This window comes from Globicephala melas, chromosome 5 (genome assembly GCF_963455315.2).
Source record: "Globicephala melas chromosome 5, mGloMel1.2, whole genome shotgun sequence".
In the NCBI taxonomy this organism is placed as follows: domain Eukaryota; kingdom Metazoa; phylum Chordata; class Mammalia; order Artiodactyla; family Delphinidae; genus Globicephala; species Globicephala melas.
In genome coordinates, this window is record NC_083318.1 from 14014918 (window position 1) to 14042274 (window position 27357).

At 38.7% G+C, this 27357-nt stretch overlaps 1 protein-coding gene across 4 annotated transcripts in view; it reads right to left on the bottom strand.

Annotated features, from left to right (window-relative positions):
• Positions 1–17103: 17103 nt before the first annotated feature.
• The window catches only part of ABHD18 (abhydrolase domain containing 18), a 34964-nt gene continuing 24710 nt past the window's right edge, over positions 17104–27357 (bottom strand). For all 4 annotated transcript variants that reach the window (XM_060298955.1, XM_060298954.2, XM_060298953.2 and 1 more), the window contains 3 exons: positions 23024–23402; positions 22405–22567; positions 17104–19488 (listed from right to left, as the gene is read on the bottom strand). In XM_060298955.1, the coding sequence (XP_060154938.1) occupies positions 19437–19488; positions 22405–22567; positions 23024–23402 (594 nt within the window). In that variant the 3' untranslated portion in view covers positions 17104–19436. The remainder of the gene's footprint in view (positions 19489–22404; positions 22568–23023; positions 23403–27357) is intronic.

Here is a 27357-nt window from a genome sequence, read left to right on the forward strand (position 1 = left end):
CAGGGAAGTCCCTGCCCTCACATTAGACAGCAGCAACAAACATGATACTCAGGCCACCCACACTTTTGCCCAGCCAATTACAAATCAGAGGTTCCCACAACCCCCTCTTTAGGTTTGATAATTTGAACGAATGGCTCATAGAACTCAGGGAAGCACATTATTAACATTTACTACTTGGTTTTAAAGGATACAACTCAGGAACAGCCAGATGAAATAGATGCACAGGGCAAGGTAAGGGGGAGGAGGAACTCAGAGCTTCCAGGCTCTCTCCCAGCATGTCACCCCCCCTTCCCAGCACCTTGATGTGTTCACCAACCCAGAAGCTCTCCGAATCCCACTGCTTATGGATTTTTCTGGAAGTTTCATCACTTAAGCATGATTGATTAAATCATTGGCCATTGGTGATTAATTCAACCTCCAGCCCCTCTCCCCCATTATACTGACTATACAATAAAAGCCAAAACAATGTAGATGCTGCCAAGGTAACCTGCAGGACCACCATGTATACCAGCCACAGGGGGGTCCGTGATGACTCTGCAGAGCTGTTCTTGACCTGTTCACCTATTTCAGAGAGAGAAAGGCAGATGTAGGGTGTACGTATATGTGCATGAGTACGTGTAAAAACAACTATTTATGTCAACTAACATGGGATAACAGAGAGAGGCTCTTTGGATGTTTTGACCCTAGAGGTCAGAAAAGGATTCAAGCCGGGGAGCAAGGGGCCAGGCCTAACAGAAAAGGCAGCTGCAGCAAAGCTTCCCCCCTTTTCCTGAAGGATCTCTCAGGGTAACAAGCAAGAGTATGACCAGGCCACCAGTGTGGCCCCAGGTCATCTGTGGAAAGGAAAAATGTGCACCCAAGCAGGGGCCACACTGCCACCTGGAGCCTTGTTTGTCCCTGCTGGCTTTGCCACTGAACCGACTCTGTCACAGGAGCTGGAAATGCGTGAGCTTTCTAGCCAGGAACCTGGAGGTCCATCCCAAACCAACAGCACTCCTGCAGCCAGAGCTCAGCCTTCACAGGAAGAGTCTCAGTTGCTGCATTAGAAGCCTGCCTCTGAGATGATTTCTTTCCTATCTTCCATTGTAGACCAGTGACAAAACCGAGTTGCGTGGGATATAGATTACAGGGGACATGAACTTCAGTGGCCCCGCTTACCCAGAGGAATTGGAACTGTGGCGTGGCTGGCGAAGGGCGTCACTGGCACACAGAGACCTGAGCCTCGGGGCGGGGGGGGGCATGACCTGCGCCACTGGGGAACCAGTAGCAGCTTTCTCCCGGGAGGGCTATTTCACCTGGGGGGCTGCCTAGGCCGGAGGCCAGCACACCGGTGGCGTTGGTCCCCTGGTCATCAATGTATCCTCTGTCCATGTGCTTCAGGGCCTTCTCACCTCGAAATGAATTCTCAAACTCTACTATGTTTGGCCTTCAAATAGATCAGGGTTCTTCCCTTCTACAGGTGTGTCAATCATCTTAATCTTCCCACAGGTGGAGAGTATCTCCATGCCATGATCCTTGGTCACAGTTTTGGTGAGCTTTCCCATGCTTGGCACCCTTTGGGGTGGGGACAGGAGGAACGTCTCCTCCCTTTCTTTCCTCTTCCATCTCTCTTGGGTGGTTTGACTGTGAGGAGGAGCACCGCCTCTTGTCATATCTGTGTGGAGAAGGACTTGACCAGCAGAGGAGCTGCTGGAGCCGGAGGTGCCTGACGTGCTGGAACTTACCGAGCGCCCGAGCCGGGGCTGCTGCCGAGGTGAGCGTAGAGCTGCACGAAGACCAGCGCTGCTGCTATCCTTGGAAGCGCGGTGCCTATTCTGAATTTTACCCCTGTCACGGTGCTTCTCACTTTACTCCCTGGTGACTACTTTATCTTTAGAGTGATCCTTGGACGTCTCACTTCTAACTGGAACCTGCAAAAGTATCCCTAGCAGATTGCAGTTTACCCCGAAGAACAGGATCTTCCACCAAGGCGACCACCTCCTGCTTTCCTCAGCTGCTGAATCTAAATAATATACAGTCATCCTTGAACAACAGGGGTTTGAACTGCTTGAGTCCAACTACACCCGGATTTTTTTTTTTAAAGAAGATGTTGGGGGTAGGAGTTTATTAATTAATTTATTTATTCTTAGCTGTGTTGGGTCTTCGTTTCTGTGTGAGGGCTTTCTCCAGTTGCGGCAAGCGGGGGCCACTCTTCATCGCTGTGCGCGGGCCTCTCACTATCGCGGCCTCTCTTGTTGCGGAGCACAGGATCCAGACGCACTGGCTCAGTAGTTGTGGCTCACGGGCCTAGTTGCTCCACGGCATGTGGGACCTTCCCAGACCAGGGCTCGAACCCGTGTCCCCTGCATTAGCAGGCAGATTCTCAACGACTGCGCCACCAGGGAAGCCCCACCCGGATTTTTTAAAATAATAAATACTACAGCAGTACAGGATCAAGCAGGGTTGCTTGATATGGGGATGCAGAACAGACGATATGGAGGAACCAAGTATACGCAGTGCCGGGCTGACTATAAATTACAGGAGGAATTCTACTGCGCAGAGGGTCAGCGTTCCTAACCTAACCCCTGATTTTCAAGGGTCAACTGTAGTTTAAAACTATAACCTGGTATAGTGGAAAGAGCACTGCCCTTGGAATCATTCTGCAAACTTTAATGGACCATCTGGTAGTCCTTGAACTATGCATGCATAAAAATGAATCAGACCTGCTTCTTTCACAGACTGGGTTTGGAAAGGGTGGGGCACAGATAGTTGACTATTTAAGTATAATGAGGGACTTCACTTCCCTGGTGGTCCAGTGGTTAAGACTTCGCCTTCCAATGCAGGGGGTGCGGGTTCGATCCCTGGTCGGGGAGCTAAGATCCCACATGCCTTGGGGCCAGGAAACCAACACATAAAACAGAAGCAATATTGTAATAAATTAAATAAAGACTTAAAAAAATGGTCCACATAAAAAATAAATAAATATAATGAGATGAGGGCTACGATAAAAGTTACAGAAATAAAAGATTAGAGTCCTTAGCCCAGGCTAAGGGGACTCTCTCTGGAAGACTGAGACAGAAGGAGAGGAAGGGGAAGAGTTCTGGCTCTACCATTCAACAGTGAGAATCTTATCAAGTATCTGAACTTCTTTCACTGTTTTTTCTTTTATAAAAGGGTCATAGTAATTCCAGCCATTACTGCCAACCCGTTTGTTATGATAAAGTAAGATAAGAGGTGAAAATATTTTTCTAATTGCAAAACATTAATAAACATGTTAATATGAGCATCCATTAAAAAAACTTTTTAATGCAAAACAATCTGAAATTTATAGAAGAGTTGCAAAGACAGTAGCAAGATTTCGCATATGACCTTCACTGAGCTACCCCTAAAATCTTACATAACTGCGGTAAATTTTTCAAAACTAAGAAATTAACATTGGTGCAACACTATTAACTAAACTACAGACTTTGTTCAGATTGCACCACTTTTTCTACTAATATCCTCTTTCTGTTCCAGGATACAGAACAATGGTTTTTAATGAATCAAAGAATGAAAAGTTAATATGGTTTGAGATACCACACTGCAACGTTTAAGAAACTATCACTTGTAGTATTTGGGTGTTGTATCAAAGAAGAATATCCTCAATTTTCTGAAAAGGAAAACACTTTTCCTCTTTCCAGCCAGATTTTCTTCATATACTTTAATCTTTCAGAACAGATTAAATGCGGGGAAGCAGATATGGCAGTCCAGCTGTCTTCCATGAAGTTAGATATTTAAAAGTTTTACAAAACTGAAGTAATGCTACACTACTCACTAAAAAAATTGGGGGGGTGTATTGGAAAACAAAGTTATTTTTATTAAAAACGTTATAAACGTTAGCATTTGTGGGTTGAATTGTGTCTGCCAAAAGATACACTCAAGTCTTAACCACCAGTACCAGTGAATGTGATCTTTGGAAATAGGTCTTTGCAGATGTAATCAAGTTAAAATTAGGCCATACTGGATTAGAGTGGGCCCTAATCCAGTGACTGGTGTCCTTATAAGAAGAGAGTAATTTGATCACAGGAATGAGAATGCCGTGTGAGGAAGGAGGCAGAGATTGGAATCATGCATCTATAAGCCAAAGCATGACAAAGATCGCCTTCAACCACCAGGAGCTAGGAGAGGGGCATGGAACACATCTTTCACTGGAACACCTTCAGAAGGAGCATGGTCCTGTGGACACCTTGATTTTGGCCTTCTAACCTCCAGAACTGCAAGAGAATTTCTGTTGTTTAAGGCCACTCAGTCTGTGTTACTTTTTCACAGCAACCCTAGAAATCTAATACAACATGTAATGAGTTTATTATTGTTATTTTAACATTAATCAATATTTTAAAAGATTTCTTGGTCTTCCCTGGTGGTGCCGTGGTTAGGAATCTGCTTGCCAATGCAGGGGACACAGGATCGAGCCCTGATCCAGGACGATCCCACATGCCACGGAGCAACTAAGCCCGTGCGCCACAACTACTGAGCCTGCACTCTAGAGCCCGCGAGCCACAACTACTGAAGCCCGCGCACCTAGAGCTCGTGCTCTGCAACAAGAGAAACCACTGCAATGAGAAGCCCGCATGCCACAATGAAGAGTAGCCCCTGCTCGCCGCAACTAGAGAAAAGCCTGAGCACAGAAACGAAGACCCAATGCAGCCAAAAATAAAATAAATAATATAAATAAAATAAATAAATTTATAATATATGTATATTTCTTAGTTTTAATTTGTAATATAGTAATATTGATAAATGTAATCTACATAAACAAAAGCTCCTTAGGGTCTCCAAGTTTTAAGAGTATAAATGATTCCTGAGGCCAAGAAGTTTGAGAACCGTTGTTCTCTTTCTTCCCTAGGCTCCTCAAAATCTTCACTGTACCTATAATATCAGTTACCCTATAAGCACCAGTGATTGCAAGTTTTTTTTCTTTTACCCAAACCTCTTCTCTGAGCCTTAGATTCATATATGCTACTGTCTCTTTTTAGACATCAAAAATCTGTACATGCCAGACTAGACTCTAGATGCATTCCCTCACACTGGTCTTCTTCCAGGGTTGTCTATTTCTTTGAAAAGGCACCACTCGCTTATCTTCTATTCCAACTCATCACCAATCCATCACCTGAAATCCATCTCTGGAATCCATCCAACTCTCTCTGTATCCACTGCCATCATAATTTTAGCTATCATCATCCCTCACCTGGACCACTCTGATAGCCTGCCAGTTGATCTCTTTGCATAGACTGCTGGCCCCCTACAACTAGTTCTTTTCACTGCAGCCAGAGTGAATGAGCTGTTTAAAATGCATTAAATCATATTCAATCTCCCACAACTCCACATCTCCCCACACCATCCCCACCTGCGCCACCTGAAAAAAACCCTTAATGCCTTCCTGTAGTTTTGCATAAACACCAAAATCCTTAACCTAACCTTCAGGACAATGCATGCCCTAGTCATAACACTTATAAAATATTTTCAGGAGCAAATTCCACTAAACAAAATTGACTCTTTGATCAATTTTTCTATAGAGCAGTTAAGCTAGTTTCATTTTTATGCTAATTTTTAACTAAAATAATGTGAGGCCAATTCTTGTCCCTCTTAATTTTATATTGTGAATGTTCTTTGAAGACTTTTTTTTTCCTTTCTTTCTCTTTCATTTTCTTTCTGGCTGTGCCAAGTGCTTGCGGGATCTCAGTTTCCCAACCAGGGATTGAACCCAGGCCATGCCAGTGAAAGCCTGAAATCCTAACCAATAGGCCACCAGGGAACTCTCTGAAGACCTTTGTTTTGACTGAGTTTCCTAGGTCAAATTTGCAGTTTTAAATTTTGTCAAGAAATTTTGATACATTCATAAACTTTTTTCACTTTAGCTGTGTTTGACTTTAGAGTGATTAGTTATTTCTGTATAATCTGATATTTCCTTGGTTAATTTGCACTAAAAGTATTATCAAGAAAATATGATTCTTCATCTATATTTGACCTGTATGACTGTACCTATCCTTAGTTTTGTTTTCTGTTGTTTATTTCTATAAGTAATTTATTTACAGATGATTAGTATTTATTCTTTAACTAATGAGCTGTCCCCTTTATGTAGTTCAGGATTGTTCTATTATCAAACTCCTTTACCACTCTCAAAATTCTTTCAATTCCTTGAGGGTATAAGAACATTCTCAGCGTCATAACATTTTGCTTTGTAAATATATATTCTTTTCTAAGATTTTTCTTAATATTATATAATACTATAAAACCATATCTGCAACTTGCTTATTTTTTTAATCTTAAATTATAGATTGGTTTGTCATGGCTTTAAGGAAGCTTTTTAAAATGGGTACATCAGTTTATTTCTCTATTTAATGCATTTTCTAATACATCTGAGTTTCACCTGCTATAAGAAGGTAGGTGACTGAAAACAGGGCAGATCAACTATATTGTGAAAAAGGGCTCTGCCCTTTTTTGTAGGAAGAATGTTTATCAGAATTCCAGACTATGTGCTGAAATAATAAACACTTTAAGATGTGCTGTATCTGCAACATTTGAAGCATTTTTTCCAATTTGGCACAAGATTTGCACCATAGAAATTCTTAGGTATTTCAGCCTAATTATTCCACTGCTAGAAATTTATCATAAGCCATTAATCTCAAAGAAAATTAAAAAAATGACTGTGTCTGTTTATGTTTGAAATCATACATGCAATGGTAAAATTTTTAAACAACAATGTCATTAATTGAAAAGTTTAAGTTTTCCCTTCTATTCACTCCTCAGAAATAGTCATAGTTCCCTGTATATTATATCCTTCCAATTTTTTCTATGCATGTTTATATATCCTTTTTCTTTGCATACTGTATATTATTTCAATAACTCTTGGATATCTTTACATATCAGTGTAAAGATAAAACTACTAATAAAAAACTAAAGATTTCTAGACCCTACTAAGTGGTTTTGAATCTGAGTTCCTCCCTCATTTTTTGTGAGGTGAATTCATATGTATCCAGATGGAAGTACCAAAACACATTCCCAGTAAGAATAATTTGTTCTATTAGTGCCATTGCTCAACTTTATTATTGTTGACCTAATATAACATCTGTGATCAAGGGAGTATGTAGATCACGCTATGGTTCCTTTTTTTTCTTTTTTTTTTTTTTTTGGCTGCACCTGGTCTTAGTTGCAGCACTCAGTATCTTCATTGCAGCATGCAGACTTCTTAGTTGTGGCATGCATGTGGGATCTAGTTCCCCAACCAGGGATTGAACCTGAGCCCCCTGCATTGGGATCGTGGAGTCTTACCCACTGGACCACCAGGGAAGTCTCCATGCTATGGTTCTTCTGTAGCAGTTGGATCATTTAGAAATTGACAAACGTCATCCATTTACAATGCTTGGTGTCAGTTTATTTATCTCTTGCAAAAATAAAATACAGTGTGTGTGTGAAAAAAAAAAAGGGCTAAAGATTTGATAAGCTATTTCTCCAAAGAAGGTACGCAAATGATCAATAAGCACATGAAAAGATGCTCAACATCATTACTCATCAGGGAAATGCAAATTAAAGCCACACCCACTAAATTGGCTAAAATCAAAAAGACAGACCAAACCAAGTATCGTCAGAATGTAGGGCAAATGGTGGGAATGTAAAATGGTGCAGCCTCTTTGGAAAGCAGTTTGGCAGTTTCTTAACAAGCACTTCCCATATGACCCAGCCATTCTATACCTAGGTGTTTACTCAAAGGAAATGAAAACTTGTGTCCATGCAAAGACTTGTATACAAATGTTCACAACAGCTTTATTAGTAATAGTCAAAAACTGGAAACAATCCAAATGTCCATCAATAGGTAAATGGATAAACAAACTATGGTATATCTGTACAATGTAATACTATTTAGCAATAAAAAGGAATGAACGACTAAAAAAAAAACAACAAAAAAAGAAATTGACAAATGGGTACTGTTCATAAGTCAATCAAAATTGTAAAAATTTTGTTCATTTAAAAATAGTAAATAAAAATACTTCTTTTGGTGACTCACAAAACCATTACAAAATTTTTATAATGTAATTAACGTCAATCTATTATTTGCCTTGTAGTACCTGGAGTTTAATGAGAATGAATGATATTCATAGGAGTAAATATATAGGTCTCCAGACATTTTCCATTATCTCCTGTTTCTTGGTTATTTACTTACTGATATAATCTCTACCTCCTCACTTGAAATTTTCAGGTTCAATCTTTTCTCAAAAATCTTAGGAAATCTTGAGGGAAATTTTTCTTAGCTATTTTTGTTGAATAATAGTGTGAAAACTCATTTTTAAAAATTTCCTTTTGTTTCAAACAATTTAGATATAAAGTTTTAAGATTTCAACCGTTTGTCAGTTAAATCTAAGTAAGAAATATGGGAAGATCAGATAAAAGTCCTTAGTCATTTTGAGAAATAAATAGGAAGTGAAATCATACTCACTATATTTTAGAGTATCTCTTTAAGTATATATGATTAGATAATGTAGTTAATTTGAGAACTTTGTCCAAGTTAATTTTAAAACCTGGGTGACAGTATAAGGATTTACTATAACATATGACATTACTGTACTATAACTGGACACTTGGAAAAATATGTACTTCATAGAAGGCTATGTGTTATGTTGACATCTATGTCTTAAGAAGATAAACTGCCTAGAACATTTAATGCCTAATTTTAAAAATATAATTCCAAGATGGATAATTCAACAACAAAATAATCAAAATATTCCTGTTTTCTTGTTTAATAGTGTTCGAACAACATGCAGTTATCAATCAGACAAATTAAAGACAGTCAGTTATGGAAACTTTTGGTTTTACAATATGATTTGAAATTCTTTCTTATTCAAGGAATTGGTTTGCTCATTACCCCTTTCTTGAATCAACAACAGTCTCTTCTCTCCTGGATCATTTTCATCAACATATAGACAAACTTTAGTGTTCACTATCAAACAAACAAAATCTAATTTGAAATCATTTCCCCCTCCAGTCACTGCTGGTCTTTCTAGCATACCTTTCCAAAGAGAAGCTTATAGTTGCTATCTTCACATCCTAGCCCCTCCCCCATTCACTCTTTTTTTTTTTAACATCTTTATTGGAGTATAATTGCTTTACAATGGTGTTTTAGTTTCTGCTTTATAACAAAGTGAATCAGTTATACATATATCTTTTCCCTCTTGCATCTCCCTCCCTTCCCCCATTCACTCTTGTTTTAAAAATTGTGATGAAATTTACCATTTTAACTATTTTTATTTATATATATTTTTGGCCTCGCTGTGCAGCACCCTCAGCAGTGAAAGCATAGAGTCCTAACCTCTGGACCACCAGGGAAATTACCCTTTAACTATTTTTAAATGTATTGTTTAGGGGCATTAATATATTCACAATGTGCCACCATCATCACCATCCATTTCTAGAAATTTTTAATCTTCTCAAACTGAAATTCTATACTCATCAATCAATAGTATCCCATTCCCCCCTCCTCCCAGCCCCTGGTAACCAACATTCTACTTTCTGTCTCTGAATCTGACTGCTCTATGTAGCTCCTGTAAATGGAATAATACATTATTTGTCCTTTTGTGTCTGGCTTATTTCACTTAGCTTAATTTTTTCCAAGGTGCATCCATGTTGTAGAATATGTCAACATTTCATTCCTTTTTAGGGCTGAAAAATACAACATTTTGTTTATCCATCTGTCGATGGTCATTTGGGTTGTTTCCATCTTTTACCTATCGTGAATAATGCTGCTATGAACATTGATGTATAAGTATCAGTTTGAGTTCCTGCTTTCAATTATTTTGAATAGATATTTAAAAGTGGAATTGTTGCAGGAAAGAGAGTGGGGCACAAGAGGATGGTCACGTCCCAAGTCACATCCCTGGGACAGCCTCTGAGTGTGGGTTCTTGGCTTCCCACTAGAAAGAATTCAAGAGCAAGCCATAGTAAAGAGAAAGAAGTCTTATTCAGGGAGAAACACACTCCATTGACAGAGTGTGGGCCATCTCAGAAGGTGAGAAAGGCATCAGTGTTTGAGGTTGTCAGTTTTTAAAGGAGTGGGTAATTTCATAGGCTAATGAGTGAGAGGAATATTCTGGCTATTTTGGGGAAGGGATGGGGATTTCCAGGAATTGGGCCACCCCCCACTTTTGACCTTTATTGTCGGCCTTGGAACTGCCATGGCACCTGTGGTTGTGTCATTTACCTTGCTGATGTGTTACAAAGAGTGTATACTGAGGCTCAAGGTCTAGTGGAAGTCGACTCATCCTCCATCTTGGACCTAGTTGGTGCTAATCAGTTTATGTCGTATCCTTAGGCTATGTCATTCTTTTAAAGGTTGTGCCCTGCCCCCTTCCTGTCTCAGAATGGCCAAATTGTATGGTAATGCTGTGTTTACTTTTTGAGGAACTACCATACTGCTTTTCACAGTGGCTGCACTATTTTACATCTATACCATCAATGCACAAATGTTCCAATTTCTCAATGTCCTTGCCAACAGTTGTTACTTTCCATTTTTGGTTAATAGCCATCCTAAGGGCTGTAAAGTAGAATCTCACTGTAGTTTTGATTTGCATTTCCCTACTGATCTTTTCATGTACTTTTTTTTTTTTTTTTTTTTTTTGCGGTACGCGGGCCTCTCACTGCTGTGGCCTCTCCCGTTGCGGAGCACAGGCTCTGGACGCGCAGGCTCAGCGCCCATGACTCACGGGCCCAGGCGCTCTGTGGCATGTGGGATCCTCCCGGGCTGGGGCACGAACCCGTGTCCCCTGCATCGGCAGGCGGACTCCCAACCACTGCGCCACCAGGGAAGCCCGCATTATGTCTTTTAAAAGAGTACATAAAGTAAAAAATATTTTATTGCTAAAAATGCTAACCATCATCTGAGCCTTCAGTGAGTCGTAATCTTTCTGCTGTTGGAGGTCTTGCCTTAATATTGATGGTTGTTGACTGATCAGGGTGGTGGATGCTAAAGGCTGGGGTGGGCGTGGCCATTTCTTAAAATAAGACAACCATGAAGTTGCCACATTAACTGACTGCTTCCTTTCACAAACAATTTCTCTATAGCATGCAATGCTGTTTGATAGCATTTTACCCCAGTAGAACTTTTTTCAGAATTGGAATCAATCCTCTTGTTAAACCCTACCGCTGCTTTACCAACTAAGTTTGTGTAATATTCTAAATCCTTTATTGTTATTTCAACAATCTTCATGGCGTCTTCACTAGGAGTAGATTCCATCTCATGCAACCACTTTCTTTGCTTATCCATAAGAAGCAATTCCTGGACTTCCCTGGTGGTCCAGTGGTTATGACTCTGCACTCCCAGTGCAGGGGGCACGGGTTCAATCCCATGTCGGTGAAGATCCCCGCATGCCTCGTGGTGCGGCTGGAAAAAAAAAAAAAGTAACTCCATATCCATTCAGGTTTTATCATGAGATTGAAGCAATTCAGTCACATCTTCAGGCTCCACTTCTAATTCCAGTTCTCTTGCTATTCTACCATATCTGCAGTTCCTTCCTCCACTGAAGTCTTGAACACTTAAAAGACATCCCTGAGGGTTGGAATCAACTTCTTCCAAATTCCTGTTAATGTTGATATTTTGACCTCTTTCCATCAATCACAAATTATCTTAATGGCATCTAGAATGGCGAATCCTTTCCAGAAGGTTTTCAATTGACTTCGCCTAGATCCATCAGATAAATCACTATCTATGGCAGCTATAGCCTTACAAAAGCTATTTCTTAAATAATAAGACTGAAAGTTGAAATGACTCCTTGATTCTCGGACTTCAGGATGGATGTTGTATTAGCAGGCATGAAAACAACGATCTCATTGTACATCCTCATCAGATCTCTTGGGTGACCAGGTGCATTGTTGGTGAGAATAATATTTTGAAGAGAATCTTTTTTTCTGAGCAGTAGGTCTCAACAGTGGGTTTAAAATATTCAGTAAACCATGTTATAAAGAGATGTGCTGTCACCCAGGCTTTGTTTTTCCATTTATAACACACAGGCAGAGTAGATTTAGCATTATTCTTAAGGGCCCTAGGACTTTTTGGAATGGTAAATGAGCATTGGCTTCAACTTAAAGTCACCAGCTGCGTTAGCCCCTAACAAGAAAGCCAGCCTGTCCTTTGAAGCTTTGCAGGCAGGCATTGACTTCTTCTCTCTAGCTATAAAAGTCCTAGATGGCATCTTATTCCAATGGAAGAATGTTTCATTTACATTGAAAATCTGCTGTTTAATGAAGCCACCTGCATTAATTATCTTAGCTAGGTCATCTGGATAAATTGCTGCAGTTTCTGCATGAGCACTCACTGCTTCCCCTTGCACTTTCATGTTTTGAAGATAGCTTCTTTCCTTAAATCTTATGAACCAATTTCTGCTAGTTTCAACCTTTTCTTCTGCAGCTTCCTCACCTCTCTCAGTCTCATAGAATTGAAGAGTCAGGGGCTTGCTCTGAATTAGGCTTTGGCTTAAGGGAATATTGTAGTTGGTTTGGTCTTCTATCCAGACCACCAAGACTTTCTCCATATCAGCAATAAGACTGTTTCACTTTCTTATCACTTGTGTGTTCACTGGAGTTGCACTTTTAGTTTCTTTCAAGAACTTTTCCTTTGAATTCACAAGTTGGCTAACTGCTGCAAGAGGCATAGCTCTATTCTCTGGAGGAATTTGTTCCCAGAAGTGTCATGATTACTTTCTGATATAAAAAAACCCTGAAGACCTGGCAGGTATCAGGACACAGAGCACATTACCAGACCAGCTGCATAGAATCTTCATCCATTTTGGAGATACCAAAGAGTGAATTAAAGATATGACCCTAAAGTAGAAATAAGAGCAAACCCCAGATAGTCCTGTCGGTACAGTTCTGCAAGTGACAGCAAACCTATCTCCTCTCAAGTAGATTTTATTACTCAAAAGGTCTTCCCAATGCATCTCTCAGATTACCAATTTATTTTCTCCCACTTTACAGCCTAAGACATATAAAATGACATCTAGAAGGAAGACTATGTAATAATAAATGTACAAACATATTTATATTTCCAAGTAGAAAATATATTCAGTTCCATGTTATCGTTGTGTATCAACTAGCCAATTGGTGTTTTGTAGAGGAGTTGCAGGTTGGGGAATTAGTTCAGGACTGAATGCTTAGCAGGCGATGCTGTTGGTATAGGATTACAGTTGAGGTTGAGTAAAAACGCAGACCAGGATCAGTGATTGCCTTTTGCCTGAGTGTAAGGACTTAAAGTCAGTTGTTATCTACAGGGCAAGGGAAGTGGATCAAAGGTCTATGAGTTCGTGACAAGTGTCTCTAAAACATACAATAGCAAAGGCATCTATTTTGGTGACTGATATGGATGGAAAAATCTTGAGGAGTAACTGCTCTAGAAGTGAAAGCAAAAATTTTCTAAAGAAATGCTTTAACTTTTCAAAGAGCCAATATATCTACTTTTTTTTTTTTTTTTTTTTTTTTTTGGTGGTACGCGGGCATCCGCCGCGGCCTCTCCCGCCGCGGAGCACAGGCTCCGGACGCGCAGGCCCAGCGGCCACGGCCCACGGGCCCAGCCGCTCCGCGGCACGTGGGACCCTCCCGGGCCAGGCACGAACCCGCGCCCGCTGCATCGGCAGGCGGACTCCCAACCACTGCACCACCAGGATAACCCATATTTGCATTTTAAAAAGCAATTTCATGTGGTTAAGAAGGGAACATGTGGAACTTCCCTGGTGGTCCAGTGGTAAAGAATCCGCCTTCCAATGCAGGGGACGTGGCTTCGATCCCTGGTCAGGGAACTAGGATTCCACATGCTTCAGGACAGCTAAGCCCACGCGCCTCAACTAGAGAGTCCGCGTGCAGCAACGAAGACCCGACGCAGTCAAAAATAAATTAAATGAATAAATAATAAATTTTTTTTAAAAAAGAAGGGAAGATGTAATCTTTATGGTTGAAGAAAATAAAGCAAAAGGGGTAGCATTTCTTCCTTGCTCATACTTGTCTCTGCTTTATGTTTAAGGTTTACAGAAGCTTTGCTGCACGTAAGTGCATAAATGCATCCTCAGCTCATTCTGTTCTAATACACATCTACCCTTAACAATATAGAAGCAAAAGGGACACAGGCCCTCTTGGCTACTTTAATATCTCTTGGGTGCTGATAACACCCAGAAATTGGGAATTCTTTTCCAAAATCTATGTTGATTTAATGACTTTATATCCTTTCCTTCAGCAGCTATTCCTCTTCCCTTGAGTCCTTGAAAGCACATCGTTCTTTTTTAACATCTTTATTGGAGTATAATTGCTTTACAATGCTGTGTTAGTTTCTGCTTTATAACAAAGTGAATCAGCCATACATAAACATATATCCCCATATCTCCTCCCTCTTGTGTCTCCCTCCCATCCTCCCTATCCCACCCCTCTAGGTGGTCACAAAGCACCGAGCTGATCTCCCTGTGTTATGCGGCTGCTTCCCACTAGCTATCTATTTTACATTTGGTAGTGTATATCTGTCCATGCCACTCTCTCACTTCGTCCCAGCTTACCCTTCCCCCTCCCCGTGTCCAAGTCCATTCTCTACATCTGCATCTTTATTCCTGTCCTGCCACTAGGTTCTTCAGAACCTTTTTTTTTTTTTTTTAAGATTCCATATATATGTGTTAGCATACGGTATTTGTTTTTCTCTTTCTGACATACTTCATTCTGTATGACAGACTCCAAGTCCATCCACCTCACTACAAATAGCTCAATTTCATTTCTTTTTATGGCTGAGTAATATTCCATTGTATATATGTGCCACATCTTCTTTATCCATTCATCTGTCAGTGGACACTTAGGTTGCTTCCATGTCCTGGCTATTGTAAATAGAGCTGCAATGAACATTGTGGTACATGACTCTTTTTGAATTATGGTTTTCTCAGGGTATATGCCCAGTAGTGGAGTTGCTGGGTCGTATGGTAGTTCTATTTTTAGATTTTTAAGGAACCTCCCTACTGTTCTCCATAGTGGCTATATCAATTTTAACAGTGCAAGAGGGTTCCCTTTTCTCCACACCCTCTCCAGCATTTATTGTTTGTAGATTTTTTGATGATGGCCATTCTGACTGGTGTGAGGTGATATCTAATTGTAGTTTTGATTTGCATTTCTCTAATGATTAGTGATGTTGAGCATCTTTTCATGTGTTTCTTGGCAATCTGTATATCTTCCTTGGAGAAATGTCTATTTAGGTCTTCTGACCATTTTTGGATTGGGTTTTTTGTTTGTTTGTTGTTTTTTTGTTTTTTTTGTGGTACACGGGCCTCTCACTGCTGTGGCCTCCTCTGTTGTGGAGCAACAGGCTCCGGACGCGCAGGCTCAGCGGCCATGGCTCATGGGCCTAGCCGCTCCGTGGCATGTAGGATCTTCCCGGACCGCGGCACGAACCCGTGTACCCTGCATCGGCAGGCGGACTCTCAACCACTGCGCCACCAGGGAAGCCTGGGTTGTTTGTTTTTTTTGATATTGAGCTGCATGAACTGCTTGTATATTTTGGAGATTAATCCTTCGTCAGTTGCTTCGTTTGCAAATATTTTCTCCCATTCTGAGGGTTGACTTTTCGTCTTGTTTATGTTTTCCTTTGCTGAAGCACATGGTTCTTAAACCTGGCTGCACATTAGAATTGCCCGGGGAGCTTGGGTACCTCAAGGCAACTAAATCTGAATCTTTGGGGTGAGGTCTGAGCATTCTTACCTATGTTTTTAAAACTCCCCCACGTGATTTATTTTTATTTATTTTTATTATTTTGGCTGTGCCAGGTCTTAGTCGCAGCATGTGATATCTTCGTTTGCGGCATGTTTTTAGTGGCAGCATGTGGACTTAGTTGTGGCATGCATGTGGGATCTAGTTCCCTGACCAGGGATCCAACCCGGGCCCTCTGCATTGGGAGCTCAGAGTCTTACCCACTGGACCACCAGGGAACTCCCCACCAGGTGATTCTAATGTGCAGCCAAGGCCTGAGATCCAATTAGAGCCATGGCTCTTAGGTTCTTCAAGTGTAACCCCTTAGATAACAGCATCAGTGTCCTAGGAAACTTGTTAGAATTACAAATTCCCCAGCCCTGCCCCAGACTCACTGAATCAGAAACTCTGGGCACTGGGGCCCAGAAATCTTTTTAACAGGTCTCCAGGTGATTCCTATGCAGGCAAAAATTTGAGAACCACTGACCTTAGAAGGGTGTTTTTCAAAACGTAATGTGTATTTGAACCATCTGGAGATCTTATTCAAATGCAGATTCTGACTCAGGAAGTTTGGGATGGCACCTGAGATTCTAAGTTTCTAACAAACTCCCAGAGGATGCTGCAAATCTACTGACCACACTTAGAGCAGTAAAGTGGTACGTACTTTAGGTAGGTACTTTATCCAGGTACTGTATATAGGAAAACTTTTATCCCAGCTAGTTTATACACAGATTAAACTTTTTACAGTTGTTTATACAGTTTTTCTTAATTAACACAATCTGGTGAATCTGCCTATTAGCTCTTTTAGTCCTGAGGAAAATCCTTGGATTTTTGGTCCAATATTTTCTAGTTAAAACTGTTTTCAAAGTCCTTCACAAAGTCATTGGTTTCTTAGGATTCTGCCTATAACAGTATTCCTAGAATTAGGTTACTCTGCTCCTGCAAAATGGTCAAAATGTACCTCTTTTCCCTTTGTCTAATCTGCCATAACCTTTCTTTTATTTCCAAACCAAGTTTCTACAGCAGCCTCTGCTCAGGACCCCTATTCCCAGTCCTATAGTTCTTATCTCTAGATTTTAATTGTTTGCAGTACATTTACTAGTGTAAATGTAATAATATCTAATAGTGAGTAACACAACATTTAGATTGGTCTGTCAGAATGCTGGTTTCCCTGACATCACACATTTTGGGGGGAAATTTGGCTCTTGTTGTAGATACTGAATACTGTTTTGCTAGAGACTCCTTTGCTTATATTTGCCTTACGCTGTTTGGGTCATAATATTACTAAGAAGGAACATACACTTAGTTCAAGTTTGGCTATATTAATCAAATGTGACATGGGTTTTCTGCGTTTAGAATAATACGTCTTGAACATAACAAGTAATTAATTTTTAAGACTTTTATTTGAAGTAAAAAATATTTGGAAATTATTTTTAAAATTTCAGTTACAGAGTCAATAATTCAATAATCTTTATAAAAGAAAGCACCACCTTAAAATTTACATTCATAAGAAACAATCTAAAATGCATATGCTAAAATGATTTAATAGTACTTACAACATTATCAAATCATGAAATTCAGAAATGTTTTTTAACCACAGATCTAAGTCGGGGTGTCAGGCTCAGATGTCTTCAGGGCTAAGTGGGAAACACAAAGTAGTGAAGTAGTCTAATACAAGAGCTTGGAGTCTGGTGGATTATGGCAAACTGGGGAATGCATACCCAGTCTAAAGACTTCTCGAATTCAAAAATTTTGCTGGAGGTATTATGCACACTGAATAAAACAACTGTGGGACAAGCTGTCCTGTACTGATTGCCAGTTTGCAACTCTGGGCTAAATGAATTTCTAGCAATTTATGTACCCAGTCTTCAAAATGGCAGACAGCACTTCTTTAGGTAGTTGTGTGCATATATTCTTAGAACATCTGGATAAGAGAAGAAATTTTAAAAACACCTCTTTCACATTTATTTGGGAGAAATTAGTTATGCCTAAGAATTAATTAAACTGAAATGAAATTTCATTCTTTTACCAATAGAAAGTTACATACCATAGTACATTATTGCTTAGTAGGAAATATTTATGTGAAAAATAAAGTACTGGTTTCACTAAAGCCATTGCTCAGAAAGCAATCACCTCACTAAATACATAAGAAAATACTTGTAATTCAGTTAACAACAGGGTTTACTTTATCTTTAAAGGGTATTTTGTTGGAGAACTTTAGTAGATTTCATACTTCTAGTGAAAAGTAAAGGTTCTAATCTGAACATGTAAAATTGCTATAGCTCAAATGGCTGTAACTATGTTTGTTTATGTCAAAGTAGATTTACAGAATTTACAACACTGTATGCCATCAGTGACTTCACATTAATCATTTAAAAATAGTTTTTAAAAATTAAGGTGATGGAGGCATTAGAGGGCCAAATAAAATCTCCTTTAAAAAGCTACAAAGGCATCTTATAATTCAAATATCCTTACTAGACTAGGAATACATATTTTAAAATAACCCACAGACAACACATATTTCAAAAAAATAAAACTCAAATATATTTTTTCTAAACCCCAAATATTTTCTACTTTTAAAAACATTTTAGTTCTTGGCTTGAGAAGTTTAACATAAAAAGAAAGCACCAGGAATTCCCTGGCGGTCCAGTGGTTAGGACTCTGCACTCTCGCTGAGGGCCCGGGTTCAATCCCTAGTTGGGGAACTAAGATCCCAAAGGCCGTGCGGTGCAGCCAAAAAAGTTTAAAAGTAAAATAAAATAAAAAGAAAGCACCAAGTGTAGCCATATAATATTTTTAAAAAGTACTAGTTATTATATCTTTTCCATAAAATAAAGTTTATACGGACAGATCAATTTCATATGTGGCCATTAATTTCTGAAATTAAAAAACCAAAGCTGTTAAGTACTTGGCCTAAAGTTAGATGTTTAGCAAATTCAGAGTATGTATACAAGAAAATGTTAAGAAACAGTTATTAATTAACACAATAGGTCTTTCATTATTTCAGTGTTCATGAATTGAATCTTTTCAAGTAGGGGAAAAATGTTTGGCATTTTTTTCTAACCTAATATTTGGCGAAGTTTTAAAGTTTAGCCAAGTCTTATGCATCTTATCTGCATTCTCACATTCAATTTAATTATTAAAAGTACTTAAGTAGAAAGCAAAAAGGATTTTTTAGTATTCAAAGTTAAAACTGATTTTACACATGATAAGTATCCATGGCAGAAAATTAAAGTTGAAAATAAGATTATAAATTCACTGTGGATCCGTAAAAGAAATAAACATGTTTCTCGAATCAAATCAATAATAGAAATGTCATGTAAGGTCATATATACAATATAGGGTGACATATTACAAACTAAGTTTGACTTAGCAGTTCTTTAAAAACCAATAGGGTTTCTATGAATAAATTTGTTTTAAATTAATAAATTATTCATAATTTAAAATATAAAGTTTACATAAATAGTAACAACAGACTAGATATTGATTTTATGGGATTCCCACAAATAGTACAAAATAGTTCAGCATTATTTCATCCAAATATTGGTTTACAATTATTCAAATGTATTTAAAGATTATAGTTGACTGATCTGTAACACTGAATTCCAGACTAAATTGACAGCAATTAGATATATAGTGCTGTCTGCTTGTTCTTCACATCATCAAAGGATCAAACTCCTTCCATAAGAAACATGATGGCTGCACTGGTTACATACGTGATCCCATTAGTTAGCGTATTTACGGAGGAAGCGTTCAAATGCATCATAGATGGCGCGCCTAAAATTAAATATGAAAGAAAAACTACAAGTAATTCGCAAAAAAAGGGGGACAGACAGTGTTTTTACTATAAGTTACTTGCAAATAACCTGTGTCTTGCAAGCTGACCTCCTCTCCAAATATCAATAGCTGTGGAAGAGGCAGGTACGTGAGGCTGAGTGTTTGGATCCATGTAACTTCACCAGCACTGGAAAACTTCAAATGTACTTCCAACCGATGGTTCATAAATGCCAACTTTTCCCATGAAGCACTCTTTTGTGCCTTTAAATTTATATATGTATACATTTTTGTATAAAATATGAAATGATAAAATGAAAAGGAACTGGTTTCTTTTTATTCTGTTACTTGTTGAAAATTAACTGGCTATAGAACTTTTCAAATGTAATATTCAATCTACTGCATAGATTATGATATAGCAACTGAAATTAAAAGCCTTAGTTTCCGGGGCTTCCCTGGTGGCGCAATGGTTGAGAGTCCGCCTGCCGATGCAGGGAACACGGGTTCGTGCCCCGGTCCGGGAGGATCCCACATGCCGCGGAGGGCTGGGCCCGGGAGCTATGGCCGCTGAGCCTGCGCGTCCAGAGCCTGTGCTTCACAATGGAAGAGGCCACAACAGTGAGAGGCCCGCGTACCGCAAAAAAAAAAAAAAAAAAGCCTTAGTTTCCTACATTAACTCCACTAGGTATTGTAGTATTTTAATTGGAAAGGAAGAGTCAAACTGATCTGGCCCAGGTTCACAAGATATTATTTTTAAGGCTTATTTTTTTTTCCTATTGTCAAATACATTTTCATTGTAGAAAATTCAGAAAAAGGGAAAAAAGTCATAATCCCATCACTCTAAGATATCTACATTTAATCTTTTCCTACAAGCTTTTTTTTAAAAATGCTTATGTCTGCATTTTCACCCAGTTTAAATGATAACTGAGATCATATTAATCCTGTGTTATACTTGTTTGACTAAGCATTTCCCCACATCCTTAAAAAGATATTAAGATTAACTTTAAAATTGGCACCTGCTACAGACTGTGATTTCCAATTTGTTGGAAAGACAAAGCTTTGTATAATGTTTGTGTGTATTTGGCTCAAAAATCTATAAAATGAGGTCTAAGGTTGCAGTCTGGGCTTGTGTACATGGTATGAGGAGCGTTAGTAAAGATATACATATGCATTTTAAATCATTTGAAGAGTCTCTTATTCATTTGTATTATCAATCGGTTCTAAATAACTTAACCCAAATTATTAGAGCACATAAAGGATTGGCTTGTTTTATTTTTAAATCTGGGGAATGAAAAGCCTGAATTTGTAAAATTCTACTACTCCGATGTCATTTTTTTTTTTTTTTGCAGTACGCGGGCCTCTCACTGTTGTGGCCTCTCCCGTTGCGGAGCACAGGCTCCGGACACGCAGGCTCAGCGGCCATGGCTCACAGGCCCAGCCGCTCTGTAGCACGTGGGATCTTCCCGGACTGGGGCATGAACCCGTGTCCCCTGCATCGGCAGGCAGACTCTCAACCATTGCGCCACCAGGGAAGCCCTAAATTTTGTTAGGTTTTGAAGTGACTAGTGGGAAGTAGGAGAAGCCAAATGGCTTAGCAGTTACTCCACCAGAGCATGTTATTTAATCTTTTTTGTTTCCTGTGTTTCTGTGTAAAGGTGATATTAAAAATAACATATGAAGCAATTGCTCTAGTACCTAGCACATGTTGATAGCTAATATTTATCTCTTTCTCAAATGAAGCCTTCAGATTAGCACTTATGAGTTTTTACTGCTGACTTCTATTCTTCCTAATGCCTCTCAGCCACACTCCCACGTAGATACATAAAAGAGTAAAAGAAATTTGACAACGATTTACTAAAACAAGCATGTGCGTTCCCTGCATTCACATGTATAACAGAACTTTAGACTCTTGAGCAACCCTAGCAACACTAAGTACTCACAATTTTCGTTTGTTTTTGTCTTAGTTTTGCTGTGCCAGAGGGTCACTTGAGTACTGGATAAGTAGTCTGCTCACTCACCAACTAACAGGGACTCAAATGCTTGATACATGAGTATTTTTTAAAAGATCATACTATAAAAAGAAAGGGTTACTATATTCTTGAGGACATTACAGACTTGGAGAATTAGACTGTACCTCAAAAAGGTGATATCTATAAACTGAACTACATAAGCAACAACATACAAAGAATTATTCCTTAGGTTAAAAAGAACTAAAACATGTCAAACATACAGCACATGCATTCTTCTATTATACCACTATCCAGCTGGCAGTTTTGGAACACTGCACAGGGCACTGGTCTAAGCACTTTATGTGAACTAATTTAACCATTAATGATAAATATTCCAATGATACCTGTTAACAATCAAATCTGAATAGAAGTAGAAATAAAACAGCATTATCAAAAAACTAGAATAATAGCAAAAAGTCTTTATAAATTTTATCAAATACCAGAGTTGTACAAGGTTATTAACAATAAAACCAGTATTTCACTTCTCTTTTAGGGTTCAATATTCACCTGCTACTGAAAAACATTGCTACATTATTCCACAGATACTCAGGTCATTCTGAGAGAAGAACATCAGAGTGGAGTGAAAAGTTCATGATGAGCTAAAGCGAGTTTTGCAAACGCTAATGTTCCTCCCTACACCCTAAAACACCTGGCTATTAATATCTGAAGAGGGTAAAACCACACAACAAAGCATGCCTATCACATGCTATTTCCTAGTTCTCTAGAAGGAAAAGAAAATAAAAAGACAAGATAGGAAAGAGTATCACAGTGTGAGAATTGAGAGAGGCAGGAAGGAAATGATAGGGCTAAAATGTATAATAAAAATACCCAATCTTTATATTTGTTGAGCCAAAAAAGTCCCCAAAACAAACAACAAATAAATAGACACCTGTTAGACCAATCATCTTACCTGAAGAGTCCTTGTTTAAAAAGATAAGCACTAATATGACCCCCTTCTAGATATCGGATTTCACAACCAGGCCAAATTTCTTGTAGACTTCGAACTCCTGTTCGTGGAATATAGGCATCTTCTTTGGCTTGAACCACTATGATGAGGCTTGGGTCAACTGGAACTAGGTACAGGATTTTTTTAAGATGCAACATATATACTTTTAAGAAGCCCTAAGAATTTTATATAAATACTAGTAATCATATTGGAAAATAAAATACACCATACAATGCAGTAAGTAAAACATTTGCCGAACTAAAACTTTTGATTATTAAACTTCTGATTATTATTGTCTAATACAAAATTGAGATGAATATTCTAAAGAAGATACAAAACCCAATGTTTTTAAAGAACTAATAAAATGGTCTTAGATTTTCATGGATAAAATTTAAATATGATACATTTACATAACCAACTTATCTTAGAAAAAACAATGTGGAGCCAACAATAAATATATTCTTGAAAATATGAAATTATCTTGTAAAGCATCCTTAAAAATATTTCACATATTTTACATATCATCAGCATGATTATCACATATCATCAGCAAATATTCTCAATTTCATATAAAAATTAATACCTGAGAAATTTGCTACATGAGTACATTCATCCATAACTCCTTTCATAAATATTAAAGGTTCTTTCTGAAGAGTGTTTCTTCTTTGTTCTTTACTGAGTAGGTGGTATGACTGAGGATTACAGCACGTATAACTACTTTTGTTGGTTGAAAGTGTTTGATTGAAGCACCCCATCCTAGAGGTATCTTGCAACAAGAGTCCTTCTGATGTGGCACTGATAGATGTTTTACTAGATTTATGGCACTCAGCAGCTTTTTGGGACACAACTTGGTCCGCCATATCTAAATTTAAAGTTCTAGAAACCAGGTTAAGGTTAGTTAGCTTGTCTGCACTGCTAGGGAAGTGTTTCAGGAATTCTTGTCCCATTTTGAAAGAATCTGTCTGATTATATGAAAGAAAAGAAAATGTCATTTAATATAAAATAGGATTTTATTTAACAACCTTGTTAAAACAGAGAAAACACAAACGTCCATCAATGGATAAACAAAATGTAGTATATACATACAATAGATTATTATTCAGTCTTAAAAGGGAATGAAATTCTGACACATGCTACAACATGGATGAACTTTGAAGACATTATGCAAAATGAATAAGCCAGACACAAAAGGACAATATTGTATGATTCCATTTTTATGCGGTACCTAGAGTACTCAAATTCATTCAGATAGAAAGTAGAATGGTAGTTGCCAGGGGATGGGAAGAGGGGTGAATAGAGTTTTGTTTAATGGGTACAGAGTTTCAGTTTAGGAAGATGAAAAAGTTCTGGAGATGGATGGTGGTGATGGTTGCACAACAATGTAAATGTACTTAATACTACTGAACTGTACACTTAAAAATGGTTAAAATGGTAAATTTTATATTGTGTATATTTTACCATAATAAAAACAAAAAGAGAAAAGAGATGTCAAAATTTAACTGAGAATGAAGATAAATGATACTTTATTGCTGAATGTTTCTTACTAAATAGTAAAGACTATCATTTAGCCTGTGACATGCGTTTTGTTTTGTTTTGGCTGCACCTTGCGGCTTGCAGGATCTCAATTCCCTGACCAGGGATTGAACCTGGGTCCCCAGCAGTGGAAGCACGGAGTCCTAACCACTGGACCTCCAGGGAATTCCCGCCTGTGTCATGTTTTTTATTGCCAAAATTTTGAAATCCATGATTTGCTTTAACCTTAGAACTTCTAAAATTCTTATGAGTGCATTCTGGCAGTAATACACCAGCCACCCCAAATCCCTTTCTCAGGCTGAACTAAGAAAAATTAAAAATTATCAAGGTTGGACATCCCTGGTGGTGCAGTGGTTAAGAATCCACCTGCCAATGCAGGGGATACGGGTTCGAGCCCTGATCCGGGAGGACTCCACATGCCGCAGAGCAACTAAGCCCGTGCGCAACCACAACTACTGAGCCTGCGCTCTAGAGACTAAGAGCCACAACTACTGAGCCCGTGTGCTACAACTACTGAAGCCCGTGCGCCTAGAGCCCAAGCTCCCCAAAAGAGAAGCCACTGCAATGAGAAGCCCGTCCGTGCACCACAGCAAAGAGTAGCCCCCACTCGCCGCAACTAGAGAAAGCCCGCGCACAGCAACGAAGACCCAATGCAGCCATAAATAAATAAATTAATTAATTAAAAACAAAAAACTTATAAACATGTTCAATTTCACTTATCCTTAAGTAAATTTTTTTTTGCTGAGGGATGCAGGATCCTAGTTCCATGACCAGGGATTGAACCCATGCCCCTTGCAGTAGAAGCGTGGAGTCCTAACTACTGGACAGCACCGCCAGGGAAGTCCCTACTTAAATAAATTAAATAAAAACTATACCAAATTTCCCTGTCTGGCTGACCAAAAAACCATGTAAGTCTGATAACACACTGAATTTGTGAACTTATGGGGAAACAGACACACATGTTCCTGCTGGTAGTGTAAATTCACACAACTAGAATTAGACAAAATCTAAGATTACAACTGCTTATACCCTTCTACTCAGCAACAACATTTCTAGGAATTTGCACTTGTGAACTGATGTATGTACAATGTTACTTATTGCAGAACTGTTGGTTAATAGTGAAGGATGAGAAGCAACATAAATGCCCATCAACAGGATACTGGTTAATAAATCATGGTACATCCCTCCATATAATAGGTTGTTATGCAGCAGTGAAAAAGAAAAAGGAAACATTTGTGTATTGTCCATAAGAAAAGGGAAGAGAGAAAAGTTGAGATTTCTTTCAGTTTGAAAAATTCCTTGAAATACTAAATAATATAGTGGGTTATTTGTTGATAGAGATAGGACCTAGGCAAACTGGGAACAAGGGCAGGAATCGTTTTACTATATTTCTTTTTATGCTTTTTTGATACTTGAACTATATGACCATACAACCTATTTAAAAAATAAAAGAACGAAAAATGGGTGGAAGGCAAGGGAAAACAAACAAACCACAACAACCTGGTTAGCAGAACAAATCACTAAAGCTATCCAGATCACAGAAATATAAAAAGGAAGGAAAGGAGGTTTAGTAACATCAGGAAATGGAAGATCAAAGCATCCTAGAATTATTCAGAGCAGTACATCAACAAATTTAATTTCTTTTGATTGGGAAAACACAGTTTTTAAAATTAAAAAAAGGAAGCTGGCTTGATATTTCTTGAATATTCATAACTGTGAACTAGTTCTAACTAAGACAAAAGGACTCTTGTATACAATCACCAGGAGTCACAGAGAGAAAGGGCTGGAGAAGAATACACTGTCATTTCAGACAGCCAAAATTTATGAACCTCCCTTAAAAAAATGCATGTTAGGTTTTCTCATAAGCTCTCAAATATAAGTATCTTTCTGATTATATGTATAGTGGGACACAGGAACTAGCTAACAGGGAGAGCTATTTTGTAATAAAGTTCTTAGGCAAGTAATTAACTGCCCTTTGAGGCTCCGCAAAATAGACCTATTTTACAAGAGTGAGCCCCCCTCCCCCCCCCCGCCTCCCTTCCCCTCCCCCCCCGCCTCCCTTCCCCTCCCCCTTCCCCCTCCCCCTCCCCCGCTTCCCTTCCCCCCTCCCCTCCCCCCCCACCGCCGCCTCCCTCTCCCCCTTCCCCGACCAAGCTGCACTGCAGGCTGGATCTTCTTCCAGACCAGGGGTCAAACCCGTGCGCCTGCAGTGGGCGTGCAGGGTCCTAACCGCTGGACTGCCAGAGAAGTCCCCTACAAAAGTGAGTTTTATTTTGATGGAATTACAAATAAAAAGTCCTCGTTGATAGTAGAAAGAGTCTTTTTCCCTGAGGTTTCTTGAGGTTCTCTGTAACTTTTAAACTGAATGTGCAAAATTTTAAAATTCATGAAAAGAAAAAAACATTTCTGAAAAGAATTGGTCACCTTAGGAGAATAATAGAGAACCAACTCATTTCCCTGATAATTGGTAAATTAAGGTATATGTAATGAACTATGAGGTAACCAAATAATTGATAAGGGAAGTGGCTTTTTTTAAAATCAAAGTATTCCAATTAATAAATGAAAAAAGAGGATAGAATTAGAGTATCAGCATTTTGCAACACTCAATATAATAGACACAGACATTAAGCATCAACGGCTGCTTACACCACAAAATGAGCAGCCAGACATTATCTGCTTCCTATACTCTTACTAAAGAATGATAAACTGAGTTTAATCAAGCCTCTAGACCTAGTTGCCAATTTGCAGGCAACAGAGAGCATGGAGGAATATGCTAACGTGTACCATGAGAATGCAAACAAAAATCTAGACTGTGAGAAACTCTACAGGTAAATAGCCCAAGTTCTTCAATAGATAAATTATAAGGAAAAGAAAAGGATGAAAGGGAACTTATAGATTAAAAGACACTTAAAAGACCCATAAAATAAAAGAACTGAAGTGTCCAGGGATGCATATTTGACAGAAGGAAGTAATCACTATAAAAATCAGGATAATGATAACTAAATAGTAGGAGGAGAAAGGTCTTCTGATTAGGACACATGAAAGTGGTTTGTGGGTTGGGTGCTAAGTTCTGAGCTGGGTGGTCAAGTTCTATTCAAATGTGTTAGCCATTTAATAAATGTAGTAAGCTATGCACTTGCTTTGCATGATTTTCTATATTTTATTTTTAAATGAAGAATTTTATTAAGTAAAAAATATTACTGCTTTTTAAAAATCTGCAATTCAGGGAATTCCCTGGCAGTCCAGTGGTTAGGACTCCGTGCTCTCATTGCTGAGGGCTGGGTTCAATCCCTGGCTGGGGAACTAAAATCTCACAAGTCACGTGGAGCGGTCACACACAAAAAAGTTATATATGTTAAAAAAACAAAACAAAACTGCAATTCT